Source organism: Chiloscyllium plagiosum, unplaced genomic scaffold (assembly GCF_037043375.1).
Source record: "Chiloscyllium plagiosum isolate Xiang-an unplaced genomic scaffold, Cpla_swu_hap1 HiC_scaffold_1, whole genome shotgun sequence".
Lineage (NCBI taxonomy): Eukaryota > Metazoa > Chordata > Chondrichthyes > Orectolobiformes > Hemiscylliidae > Chiloscyllium > Chiloscyllium plagiosum.
The window spans coordinates 38,518,150-38,530,692 of NW_028270139.1; the positions used below are offsets into that span (position 1 = coordinate 38,518,150).

General features: G+C 40.3%; 1 protein-coding gene across 9 annotated transcripts in view; it reads left to right on the forward strand.

The window, feature by feature from the left end:
- The window catches only part of ptpn13 (protein tyrosine phosphatase non-receptor type 13), a 265,898-nt gene that overhangs the window by 194,456 nt on the left and 58,899 nt on the right, over nucleotides 1-12,543 (forward strand). For 8 of the 9 annotated variants that reach the window (XM_043695917.2, XM_087985860.1, XM_087985871.1 and 5 more), the window contains 3 exons: nucleotides 1,799-1,890; nucleotides 9,387-9,448; nucleotides 9,919-10,074. In XM_043695917.2, the coding sequence (XP_043551852.2) occupies nucleotides 1,799-1,890; nucleotides 9,387-9,448; nucleotides 9,919-10,074 (310 nt within the window). The remainder of the gene's footprint in view (nucleotides 1-1,798; nucleotides 1,891-9,386; nucleotides 9,449-9,918; nucleotides 10,075-12,543) is intronic. The other variant, XM_087985863.1, reaches the window with a different exon arrangement.

Here is a 12,543-nt window from a genome sequence, read left to right on the forward strand (position 1 = left end):
CTGTCTGTGATTCCCACATCTCAATACTCCAAATGATAGACTGCAATGTGTTAGTATTCACTCGGTTGAGGGGCTAGAAATTGGTCCCCACTATTCCCAAAGTGGTCACAAAAATTAAAGATTTCATAAAGTTTGCAAAGTTCCCTATTACCTGACTTTCAGTCCAAGGCTGATGGAAAGCACAGACCAGGTTTCAGTACTGAACAAGAATTGGTTTTTACTGCAAGTAATTTGACTCTGGCTACAGGTAACCAGTTATAAACTGTCAGCATGTAGCACTATTAATTGAAACTCTCATCCTCTTTATAACCTTGCCCTTGCATATACACAGATAGACAAATGGGGTAAAAATAAGTCATTGGTAGAGAGGAGAAACTGAAAAGACAGTTCCAGGTTTCCATTTCCAAGGTACTGTTACTGAGCTGACCCTTATGACTTTTATATTGGTCAGCACTTTACTCCAGTCATCTTTCTTTAGAGGCTTCCATTGGTTGATAAGAGACACAAGGTGGCCAGTTCATGTATAAAAGGTTAGTTAAAAGTTGCCACCTGCAATAACTCTTGGAGAGAGAAATCAGTTTACTTCAAGTTTAAAGTTAGTTTTAACTGCAAAGAATAGAGAAACCACTCCCGAGCTGGGGAAGAACTGAATATATCTGTCTATCTCTCAAAATTGTTACTAGTTCCAAGTTGTTCAGTTAGTTGAGAACTAATCGCACTGTTTTTGGCAGGCAAAAGTTCTCTGCCATTTATAACTGGTCCGCAGACCAATCACATTCCTAATGCCAATAAAAGCTGCATTTGTAAATCCATCAGCTATATAGCATCTGCAACTCAGACTTCAGTCACTGATTGTCCAAATAGTTGCTTGTCCACTACACTACATGGGTGTCAGGTTACTTGCTTACAAACATACAGTAACCCTTTTAAACACTGGTTTTAATACAGCTCTTTTTCCAGCCCATAACTTCTTTTAAAAAAAACACGAAAAAAAGTAGTCTTTACAAAAGAAGGTTAAAATCAGAAGACGTGCATATTAGCAGCTGAACCAAAATCTTCTCTTTTTTGCATTCTAACTCAGAACCACAAATGACCTGAATGTTTTCCTGAAATGACCATAAAGGTTGTGTGATTGCTGACTTCCCCACCAACAGTTCCTCCCACCCCCACCCCAAAGTAGATACTGCTGGTCCCCCAATTGTGTCTCAGTCATCAGGGAGAAGCCAAAGTTGAGGTGGTTGGCACATGAAAGTTGGCACCCTGTTGGAATTTCAGGTTTGGTGGGTGGCCTGATATGTTCTCCCCCACCCACCCTACACCCCCAACTCAGCATATGTATGAATTTTCAATGCATGCTTGTTTTACATCATGAAATTTAGATTTTCTCAGAAATTAGGAAAAGAGAAAATAAAAGTGATGTTGAATTTTTGAGATTTCACTCTCTAATAGATGGAATAGGTTTCAGCCTTTACATTGCAACTGAAATATGTCACGATACTGTATCTGTGTCAATTACACCCGTGAAGGGACTATATCTACCCCCCCCCCCAACAACATTCTTCACTGACAGTAATTTTGTATGAGTTAAATTTACTGCAGAATTATATATTTGTTGTAGCAAGTATGTAGTAAATATACTTTTGCTATGCCATGTTATTTAACACCAAGAAAAAAATGAGATTGAATTTTAAGTAAAGGTGATGATACATGAAGTGAGATGAATGTTTGTTTTGTAAATACTTTTCTCCACTTTTTGCTTCACTTAATTTTAAGGATGTTGCTTAATTTTATTTTGCAGAGATGGAGAGCCTGTATTTGCAAAAGCAATGGAGTGTTCTGTTCAGAGCAATGACAAGTGCTTAAAACGTAATGAATCTGTTGAGGTTAATGGTATGTTTTAAATGAAATATGTTTAAACTTCTTTGGGTTTTTTATTTTTAAAATTCCAAATTTGTGTTCAGTTGCTAGTTAATATAAACCACACTGATTAATAGATACTTAGCAATGGGAGGATAGCAACACTTTTGTAAAGAGTAATATTACCTTGAAATTCAGGTTCATTTGTGTGATGTTACCGTTGATGTTGAGGGTAACATTCGTTGCCCTTAAGAACGTAGTGGTGAGCTCCTTCTTGAACTACTACCAGCCATTTGATATAGGTGCAACCACAGTACCATTTGGAAGGGAGTTACAGGATTTTGACCCAACAACACTGAAGGAACAATGATACATTTCCAAATATTGGTATTGCATGGGTTGGAGGGCAAATTGCCAGTCCCCAAATGCCTGTTGTCTTTGTCTTTCTGGATTCTAGAGGTCATTATTTTGGATCTTTTTTGTGTTGCTGCAATTAATCTTGAGAGCAATATTCTCTCCTACCACTGGTATTCCAGTAGTGAAATAAAGCATATCCCGAATGGTTGCTATCATTGTCAAAGATACTATCCTACCAAAAATCTATACATGTAATGTATTCTATATAGTTTTGAACATCTGATTAGTGCTATGCAAGGCCAATGACATAATTTTGGTGGGGCTGGTTCCAAGTGGAAATTTGGTAAGTTCATCAGGAGAAATCCCTTACTCCTTGTCGAATAGTGCTTTAAGGCCCTTTACTCAACTCAAGCATTTACACAGGATAATGGCTTAACATCCCAAAGGATAGCAACTTTGATAAAGAATTACTGCATTAAATCTTTGATATGGATTATATACATCGGTGCTGCAGTGTCCATAAGCTAAAGGAGTAGAAGTAGGCCATTCAGCCCATTGAGTCAACTCCACCTTTAGTAAGATCATGGGTTATCTGAAAATTCTCAACTCCACTTTCCTGAAAACTTCTGAATTAAATAAGCTACCCTTCAGTCAAGTTGAGGCTGAATGCAGGAGGTGAAAGCACAGTATGTTACTACACCAACTCCCCCTCAAGATTACAACTTCTTACTCCTGCTATAGGTTGCATTTTGAGTGACTAATCATTGCCAAAGCTTGCACATTAATGCTGGTAGAACCAGGATACTTAGAGGATAACTTTTGGTTGGTTAGTAAATGGTTGCATCTAATGCAAGCCCAAAGAGAAGTATGTGAGTGCTTGTCCAATATAGATACAGGAAGACAATCAGTTTCAGCGACATTTCCTCTTACTACACAAACAATACAAGGATTTCAGAGGGTCCTTTTCTACTGGGGGTGCTGTGGGCTTGTGCTGGCAAGGTTTGTATTTTGTTGTCAGCCTTAATTGCCTTTGAACTGATTGGCTGTTGAGACCAGTTACAAGGGTCAACCACATTGCTGTGGATTTGGGGTCACGTGTAAGCCACAGCAGGTAAGAATGGCAGATTTCCTTCCCTAAAGGAATCATTTAAAGATGCTGAAGGACAGGATAGAGTGCACAGCCAAAATTAGAGGTAGTTCTGCAAATGAACTGAGTGTAAGGAACAAATTAACTGCACTGTAGTCACAGATTCAAATTGGAAACTATAATACAGTAGCCATTATGGAGACATGTCTGCGGAATGGTCATGACCGGGAACTAAAACATACCAGGTTATGAGGTTTACAGGAGGGATAGAGACAACAGCAGAGGGAATGGAGTGGCTATACTGATTAGAAACAGAATCATTTCTGTGGTCAGGGAGGATGTAAAGAGGGGGAAGAGTACCAAATGGAGACTTTATGGATGGAACTGCAGAACTATAAAGGAATGAAAACCACAATAGGTGTCATATATAAACCAAGTGGTAGCAGCTGAAATTAGGTAACTATGTAGCAGAGGCAGAGCAGTATTAATGGGGTACTTCAATCTTAACATTGACTGGAAGAGACAGACAAGCACTTGCCAAAAAGGTTGTGAATTTCTAGAGTGTGTCCAGAATAGTTTCTTATGACAATATGTCTTGGGTATAACAAGGGTCAAGTAACATTGGATCTAGTAATGAGCAATGAACATGATTTATTCAGTGACCTAGTTGCTTGTGAACATTTGTCAAATAATTATCATAACATGATTGAGTTTCATGTAGTGTTTGTAAGAGCTAAGCAAAGATTTGATACTAAGATTTTGGATTTAAGTAAGGCAGACTTTAAATGGAATGAGGCAGAAACTGTCCACAGTAAACTAAGAAGGTCTGCTAATAGGTAAAACAACTGAGGAACAGTGGCGGTTGCTCAAAGATATACTTAATGCTATTCACAAGCAATTTGTACCCACAAGAAGGAAAAGCTCAATCTCTCAAATAAAAATGTCATGGACATCTAAGGAAGCAAGGGACAGTATAAAATTGAAAGAAAGGGCATATAAAAACACAAAGAACAGTACAGAGACACATACAAAGACAAAGGGCCACAAAGTGGCTTGTAAGAGCAGCTAAAAAGGATGTAAAGGAAACTTGCAAGGGACTAAAAAGACATTTTATAGTTGGTTAGGAACACTATTGGCCCATTGAAGACTGAGAGTGGAGATATTGTCAGTGACCATGGGGAATGGCAGACACGCTGAACAATTTTGCTTCAGTATTTAAAGTAGAAAAGGAGAATGGCTTACCAGAATACCCAATAAAATTAAGAGGATCAGGGACAGACTATAAATAAAATTGGCTTAAGTAAATCATCAATAATGTGGAAATCAATGGAACTGAAAAGTGACAAATCCCCAGGACCTGATAACTTCCATCCAGCGTGTTACAGGAGGTAGGAGAGCACATTACCAATGCCCAAACCATAATCTTTCAGAGTTCCCTGGATTCAGAATTTGGAGCTTTAGATTGGAAATTTACTTGTGTCACTCTGCTCTGCTCTGCTCTTTAAAAAAGGGTGACAGATGGAAGCCAGAGAATTACAGACCATTTAGCCTGACACCTGTGGTAGGGAAATTGTTGGAGACTATAATTGACAACCTCAAAAAAATTTGTAATTACTCAGGAAGAGTCAGCATTCATTCATAAATTGTAGGTCATGCCTGGCAAACCTCAAGTTTTTTTGAAGAGGTGACAATAGTGGTGGACAGAGATAAGACGATGGATGTTGTTTAATTGACTTCTAAAAGGCTATTGGTAGGGTCCCATACAACAGATGGTTAGCTAAGTAGAAGCCCATGCAATTAAGGGAAAATTGCAGACATTGATACGAAATTGGTGCTCAACTTGACAAGATGTGACTAGTAGAGCACTGCAGGGATCTGTGTTGGGACTTCAGTTACTCACAATATTCATTGATGATTTGGATAATGGCATTAAGAAAAAGTTAAATATCTAAATTTGCTGTTGACACAAAATTGGGCAGCATTGTAAGCAGCATAAAATTACAATAGGATATTGATAGAATGAACAAAACTGTAGCACATGGATTTTAGCATAAGCAAGTGTAAGGTTTCGGATCGGATAGGATAGATCAGGATGTTTTTAGAATATGTGGTTAAATACAGTGGATGTCCAATGAGAATTGGGAGTTCAGATGCATAGCTCTTTAAATCGCCATGAACAGCTGCAGAAAATAGTCAAGCAAGTTAACAGAATGCTGGTTTTCATATCAAAACCAAGAGATGACATGGTGGTTCAGTAGTCAGTACTGCTGCTTCACAGCGCCAGGGACCCAGCTTCAATTCCAGCCTCGGGTGACTGTATGTGTTGGGTGTGCACGTTCTCCCCACGTCTGTGTGGGTTTCGTCCGGGTGTTCCGGTTTCCTCCCACAGTCGAAAGAGGTGCAGGTTTGGTGAATTGACCATGGTGTTCAGGGGTGTGTCAATTAGGTGCATTAGTCAGGGGAAATGTAGGGGAATGGACCTGGGTGGGATACTCTTTGGAGAGTCGGTGTGGAGTCGTTGGGCCGAAGGATCTGTTTCTATCCTAAAAAAAATTCTATTCTATATAAAAAGGCTGGAGTGTAACAAAGAACAAAGAAAATTACAGCAAAAGAACAGGCCCTTCAGCCCTCTAAGCCTGCAATGATCCAGATCCTCTATCTAAACCTGTTGTCTATTTTCTAAGGATCTGTATCCCTCTGCTCCCTGCCCATTCATGTGTTTGTCTAGATACATCTTAAATGATGCTATCATGCCTGCCTCTACCACCTCCGCAGGCAACCTGTTCCAGCCACCCACCCACTGTCTGTGTAAAGAACCTTCCACGCATAACTCCCTTACACCTCTCCCCTCTCAGCTTGAACTCGTGACCCCTAGTAATTGAGTCCTCCAGTCTGGGGGGAAAAAGCTTCTTGCTATCCACCCTGTCTATACCTCTCATGATTTTATAGAGCTCAATCAGGTCCTCCTCAACCTCCGTCTTTCCAATGAAAGTAATCCTAATCTACTCAACCTCTCTTCATAGCTAGTACCCTCCATACCAGGCAACATCCTAGTGAACCTCCTATGCACCCTTTCCAAAGCATCCACATCCTTTTGGTAATGTGGCGAGCAGAACTGTACGCGATATTTCAAATGTAGCCGAACCGAACCAAAGTCTTATACAGCTGTAGCATGGCCTGCCAACTCTTGTACTCAATACCCCGTCCAATGAAAGAAAGCATGCCGTTTTCTGCCTTGACCACTCTAGTGACCTGCGTTACCACCTTTAAGGTACAATGGACCTGAACCCCAGATCTCTCAACATCAATTTTCCCCAGGACTTTTCCATTTACTGTATAGTTTGCCCTTTGAATTGGATCTTCCAAAATGCATTGCCTCGCATTTGCCGGGATTGAATTCCATTTGCCATTTCTCTGATCAACTTTCCAATCTATATATATTCTGCTATATTCTCTGACAGTCCCCTTCACTATCTGCTACTCCACCAATTTTAGTGTTATCTGCAAATTTGCTAATCAGGCCACCCATACCTTCCTGCAGATCATTTATGTACATCATAAACAACAGTGGTCCCAGCACGGATCTCTGTGGAACACCACTGGTCTCCATTTTGAGAAACTCCCTTCCACTCTACTCTGTCTCCTGCTGCCCAGCCAGTTCTCTATCCATCTAGCTAGTACACCTTGGACCCAATGCAACTTCACTTTCTTCATCATCTACCATGGAGAACTTATCAAACACCTCCCTGATGTCCACATATGTAATATCTACAACCCTTCCCTCATCAATCATCTTTGTCACTTCCTCAAAGAATTCAATTAAATTGGTAAAACGTGACCTCCCAGCACAAACCATGCTGCCTATCACTGATAAGCCCATTTTCTTCCAAATGGGAATAGATCCTATCCTTTATCATCTTCTTCAGCAGCTTCCCTACCACTGAGGTCAGGCTCACCAGTCTGTAATTATCTGGATTATCTCTGCTACCCTTCTTAAACAAGAGGACATTAGAAATTCTCCAGTCCTCCGGGATCTCACTTGTGTTCAAGGATGCTGCAAAGATATCTGGTAAGGCCACAGCTATTTCCTCTCTTGCTTCCCTCAATAACCTGGGGTAGATCCCATCCGGACCTGGGAACTTGTTCACCTTAATGCCTTTTAGAATAGTTCCTCCCTCCTTATGCCGACCAGACCTAGAGTAATCAAACATCTATCCCTAACCTCAATATCCGTCCTGTCCCCCTCCTCGGTGAATACCGATGCGAAGACTTGTTAAGAATCTCACCCATTTTCTCTGACTCCACACATACCTTTCCTCTTTTGTCCCTTGAGTGGGCCAGCCCTTTCTCCACTTACCCTCTTGCTGCTTATACATGAATAAAAGGCTTTGGGATTTTCCTTAACCCTGTTTGCTGAAGATATTTCATGACCCTTGTAGCCCTCTTAATTTCTTATTTCAGATTGGTCCTGTTTTTCCGATATTCATCCAAAGCTTCTTTCTTCTGTTTTCAGTCACCTAGACCTTATATATGCTTCCTTTTTCCTCTTAGCTCGTCTCACAATTTCACCTGTTATTCATATTTCCCTAATCTTGCCATTTCTATCCCTCATTTTCATAGGGGCATGTCTGTCCTGCACTCTAATCAACCTCCCTTTGAAATCCAGATCAAATATGGATTTACCTTCAACAGCTGCTTCTAATCCACATTCCCCAGCTCCTGTCAAATTTTGGTATAGTTGGCCTTTCCCCAATTTTAAAAATCACCCAACACCAGGTTATAGTCTGACAGGTGTATTTGGTAGCACTAGCTTTCGGAGCACTGCTTCTTCATCAGGTGGTTATGTAGAATAAGATCATGATCACAGAATTCACAGCCAAAGGAGTCATGGAATTGTGATGCATTAAAAAATGTTAGATCAAATCTTTCATCTTTTGGAATGGGATATGCTGGTTTCTGTTCTTTAATATGTAAATCCCAAAAATTACATTCTCAAGATAGCTCAGATTTTCTAATAGGTGTGAAGTCTGTCTGTCCCAATGTTGGTTCAGACTGACAAGCCCTCTACATAGTTTTACAGTGTTTTACATGGATTTGTGCAGTTTTTGAGCAAGTAATTTGTGCAGTAATTCTGCAAAAGCAAATTCACCCATAAACTTATGTGTGCACATGTCGGAGCAACAGAGTGAGTGTGCATGAGAGTGTGTGGATGTACATGATCGTCTGCATCTGTGTAAGCTTTGTTCAGTGTGTGTGTGTGTGTGATGGGATAGGTCTCTGTGAGAGGGTATGAATTGTGAGTGTGTGAGTGTGTGAGATCACCTGTAGTGTGACATGAACCCAAGGTCCCAGTTGAGGCCATTCCTATCGGTACCGAACTTTGCTATCAGCTTTTGCTCACCCACCCTGCGTAGTTGCTTGTCCCAAAGTCCACCTTGGAGGACGGTCACCTGAAGGTCCGAAGCTGAAGGTGCTGGACGGCTGAAGTGTTCCCCGACTGGGAGAGAACACTCCTGCCTGGTGATTGTTGCGCAGTGTCCATTCATCCATTGTCGTAGCCTCTGCTCAGTCTCGCCAAAATACCTTGCCTGCAGCATATGAGATAAGACAACGTTGGCCAAGTCACATGAGTACTCAACGCATACATAGTGGGAGGTGTCCATGTGTGAAATGGTGTTATCTCTGTCGATACTCTTGCAACGGCTGCCATGACAGGGTTGTACGGTGTTGTTGTCCAGAAGGCTGGGCACTTTGCTGCAAACTGGTCAATATGTACATTAAGATGAGAATTTTAAGTTTCCTAGGACTATCACAGAGCTGAACATGATGCAAGAGAAAATGCTAATTGTGTTTTGAATGAAGAGGTGTTTCTGAAGATTAAGACTAAGGCAAGGTGGTTTTCGGTAAATTGCTTTAACTAATTCTTGTTCTGAGTCTAATTTCAGATGAACTGAAGCTAAATCTAGAGAATAGATTTGCTGAGATGCTATTAATTAATCAAATGTAATTTTACTGAAAATTTGGATGTGTTTTAAATAGTTGCAAACATCATACCAGGTTTCCAAGTATCATTTTCTGTCTACAGGAGATATATATGGAAACAGACAAAATGAATGTGATCAAGTATCTTCTGTCGAGGTACCAAAGGTAAGATTATATTTTATCACAATGTACATTAATTGGAGAAACTACTTTTGCAGAAATTAAACTGTTTAAATTATTTGCAAAAATTGGCTAACAAATACTTTTTGACAATGAAGGTTTTTTAATACATGTTTTGCTATGGACCATCCAATTCTTTCTGAATGTTACACCCATTAGAAACACAAGAAATTTGACATGAGATTGCATGAAATGTGTTTCTTACAATGTAGTGATGACAAAATAAGAATTTTGGTCACTGATTGTACTTTCAAATGCTGATCTCTGAGAAATTAATTTGCACTAGTGTTACGAGGACATCAAAACTCAACAAACAGAAACAAAAGAACTGCAATTTTGTAGAAACTTATCCCGTCTCTCAAACATCCTAAAGTTTTTCCTCATATAGTTAATTGTTTTAAATTGCAGTCACAATTGCATTGGGAAATTCAGTGCCATTATTTCTCTCTCCATAGAATAATGTGATACACTTTGAGCTACAGAAGCCTATCACAGGAGGATTAGGGTTCTCCTTAGTGGGTGGCGAAAATGGTGCTTTTGTAAAGAGTGTTCATCCTGGTGGTGCAGCTGATGTGGATGGAAGGCTGCAAGTTGGTGACCAGTTACTCAAGGCAAGTTAATTGCATCAAATCAAGGAGGATTACAATGCAAAAGTAATGTCCGCCATCTGGCCTGTTTTTTTCACAAAGACAATTGCACCCTCTTGCTTTCCTGTGTGTATAGTATTTTGCTTTAAGTATCCATCTGTTTCTTTCTAAATCAACTATGTACTTTGTTTCACAAAAACTTTATAGAGAAAAGTAAATATTTTGACAATCTTTGTCGAAAGCTTTTACTTTATAACCTCCATTTTTTTGCAATTATCATAATTAAAATATTTAGCTAAATTATTGATATTTCCATTGGTTCATGAACCGATAACAAGATAAAACAAATTAACTATTTATCACAACAAATCCTCCATAATTTTGTAAGCGCGTAACAACTCAGTTGTTAATCTAGACTTCAGCAAGAAATCCCAACTTCTGGAGTCTCTCTTCATAGCCATCAGCACTTAATGCATAAATCTCTGGTAATATCTCAATGAATCTGAACTACAGTCTTTTCTGTTGTTTTTAAGGTCTTCCCTTCTAAAGAAATGCTTAAGCTGCATATAATGCTTCAAATATGACAAAACAAACATTTTTTTACAAGATCAGTATTAGCTACTTCTTTCTATGTTATCTGCCCTTAAATATAAAACCAAGAATTCTATAGAATGTAAAAGCAAGAAGCTAATGTTGAACTTGTACGAACATTTAATGGACCACAATTAAAGATTGCTTCTGGTTTTGGGCATTCCATTTCAAAGCAGGACAATCGAGCGTTGCAGTTCATACTTCTGCAAGTGTTTATTGCTCATGTTAGGAACTACACTAGCTTCCCAATAGAGATGTGCAGCATGGAAACAGACCCTTCGGTCCAACTTGTCCATGCCGACTAGATATCCCAACCCAATCTATTCATATGCCCACCCAAACGCCTTTTAAATGTTGCAATTGTACCAGCCTCCATCACTTCCTCTGGCAGCTCATTCCATACAAGTACCACCCTCTGTGTGAAAAAGTTGCCCCTTGGGTGTCTTATATCTTTCCCCTCTCGCCCTAAACCTATGCCCTCTAGTTCTGGACTCCCCGATCCCAGGGAAAAGACTTTGCCTATTTACCCTATCCATGCAGCTCATAATTTTGTAAACTTCTAAGGTTACCCCTCCGCCTCTGCTCCAGGGAAAACAGCCCCAGCCTGTTCAGCCTCTCCCTATAGTTCAAATCCTCCAACCCTGGCAACATCCTTGTAAATCTTTTCTGAACCCTTCAAGTTTCACAACATCTTTCCGATAGGAAGGAGACCACAAATGAAGATTATCCAGCTATAAGGTATTGGCTTATTGCTTTTTTTCAAAAATTAGGTCTTCCAAACTTACTACTATCTGGTTCTCTGGCACAAAACACCTTTAGAAAATTATAGTCAGATATTTTGCTGTTTTCTCCCTTCAGATCCCTCAGGATCCTGAAAGTAAGCCATCAAACCCTAGTGACTTTTTATACCTTAAATGTCACTAGGTTCTTAGTGAAGATAATTTTATTGTTATGAAAATTGATCTCCTCCATCCTCCCTTTCTTATTTTTACTGTCCCAAAACAAGTTTCTCCATAAAATCTAAAGCAGTGCAAAGTTGTCTCTACCACGTTGCTGTGGTTCTGTTCGCCGAGCTGGAAGTTTTTGTTGCAAACGTTTCGTCCCCTGTCTAGGTGACATCCTCAGTGCTTGGGAGCCTCCTGTGAAGCGCTTCTGTGGTGTTTTCTCCGGCATTTATAGTGGCCTGTCCCTGCCGCTTCCGGTTGTCAGTTTCAGCTGTCCGCTGTAGTGGCCGGTATATTGGGTCCAGGTCGATGTGTTTGTTGATGGAGTTTGTGAATGAGTGCCATGCTTCTAGGAATTCCTTGGCTGTTCTTTGTTTGGCTTGCCCTATAATGGTAGTGTTGTCCCAGTCGAATTCATGTTGCTTGTCGTCTGCGTGTGTGGCTACTAGGGATAGCTGGTCGTGTCGTTTCGTGGCTAGTTGATGTTCGTGGATGCGGATCGTTAGCTGTCTTCCTGTTTGTCCTATATTGTGTTTTGTGCAGTCCTTGAATGGGATTTTGTACACTACATTAGTTTTGCTCATGCTGGGTATCGGGTCCTTCGTTCTGGTGAGTTGTTGTCTGAGGGTGGCTGTTGGTTTGTGTGCTATTATAAGTCCTAGTGGTCGCAGTAGTCTGGCTGTCAGTTCAGAGATGTTCTTGATGTATGGTAGTGTGGCTAGTCCTTTGGGTTGCAGCATGTCCTCGTTGTGTTGTCTTTCCCTTAGGCATCTGTTGATGAAATTGCGAGGATATCCGTTTTTGGCGAATACCTTGTATAGGTGTTCCTCTTCCTCTTTTTGCAGTTCTGGTGTGCTGCAGTGTCTTGTGGCCCTTTTGAATAGTGCCTTGATGCAACTTCGTTTGTGTGTATTGGGTTGGTTGCTTGGCGAACAGAACCACAGCAACGAGCACCCGA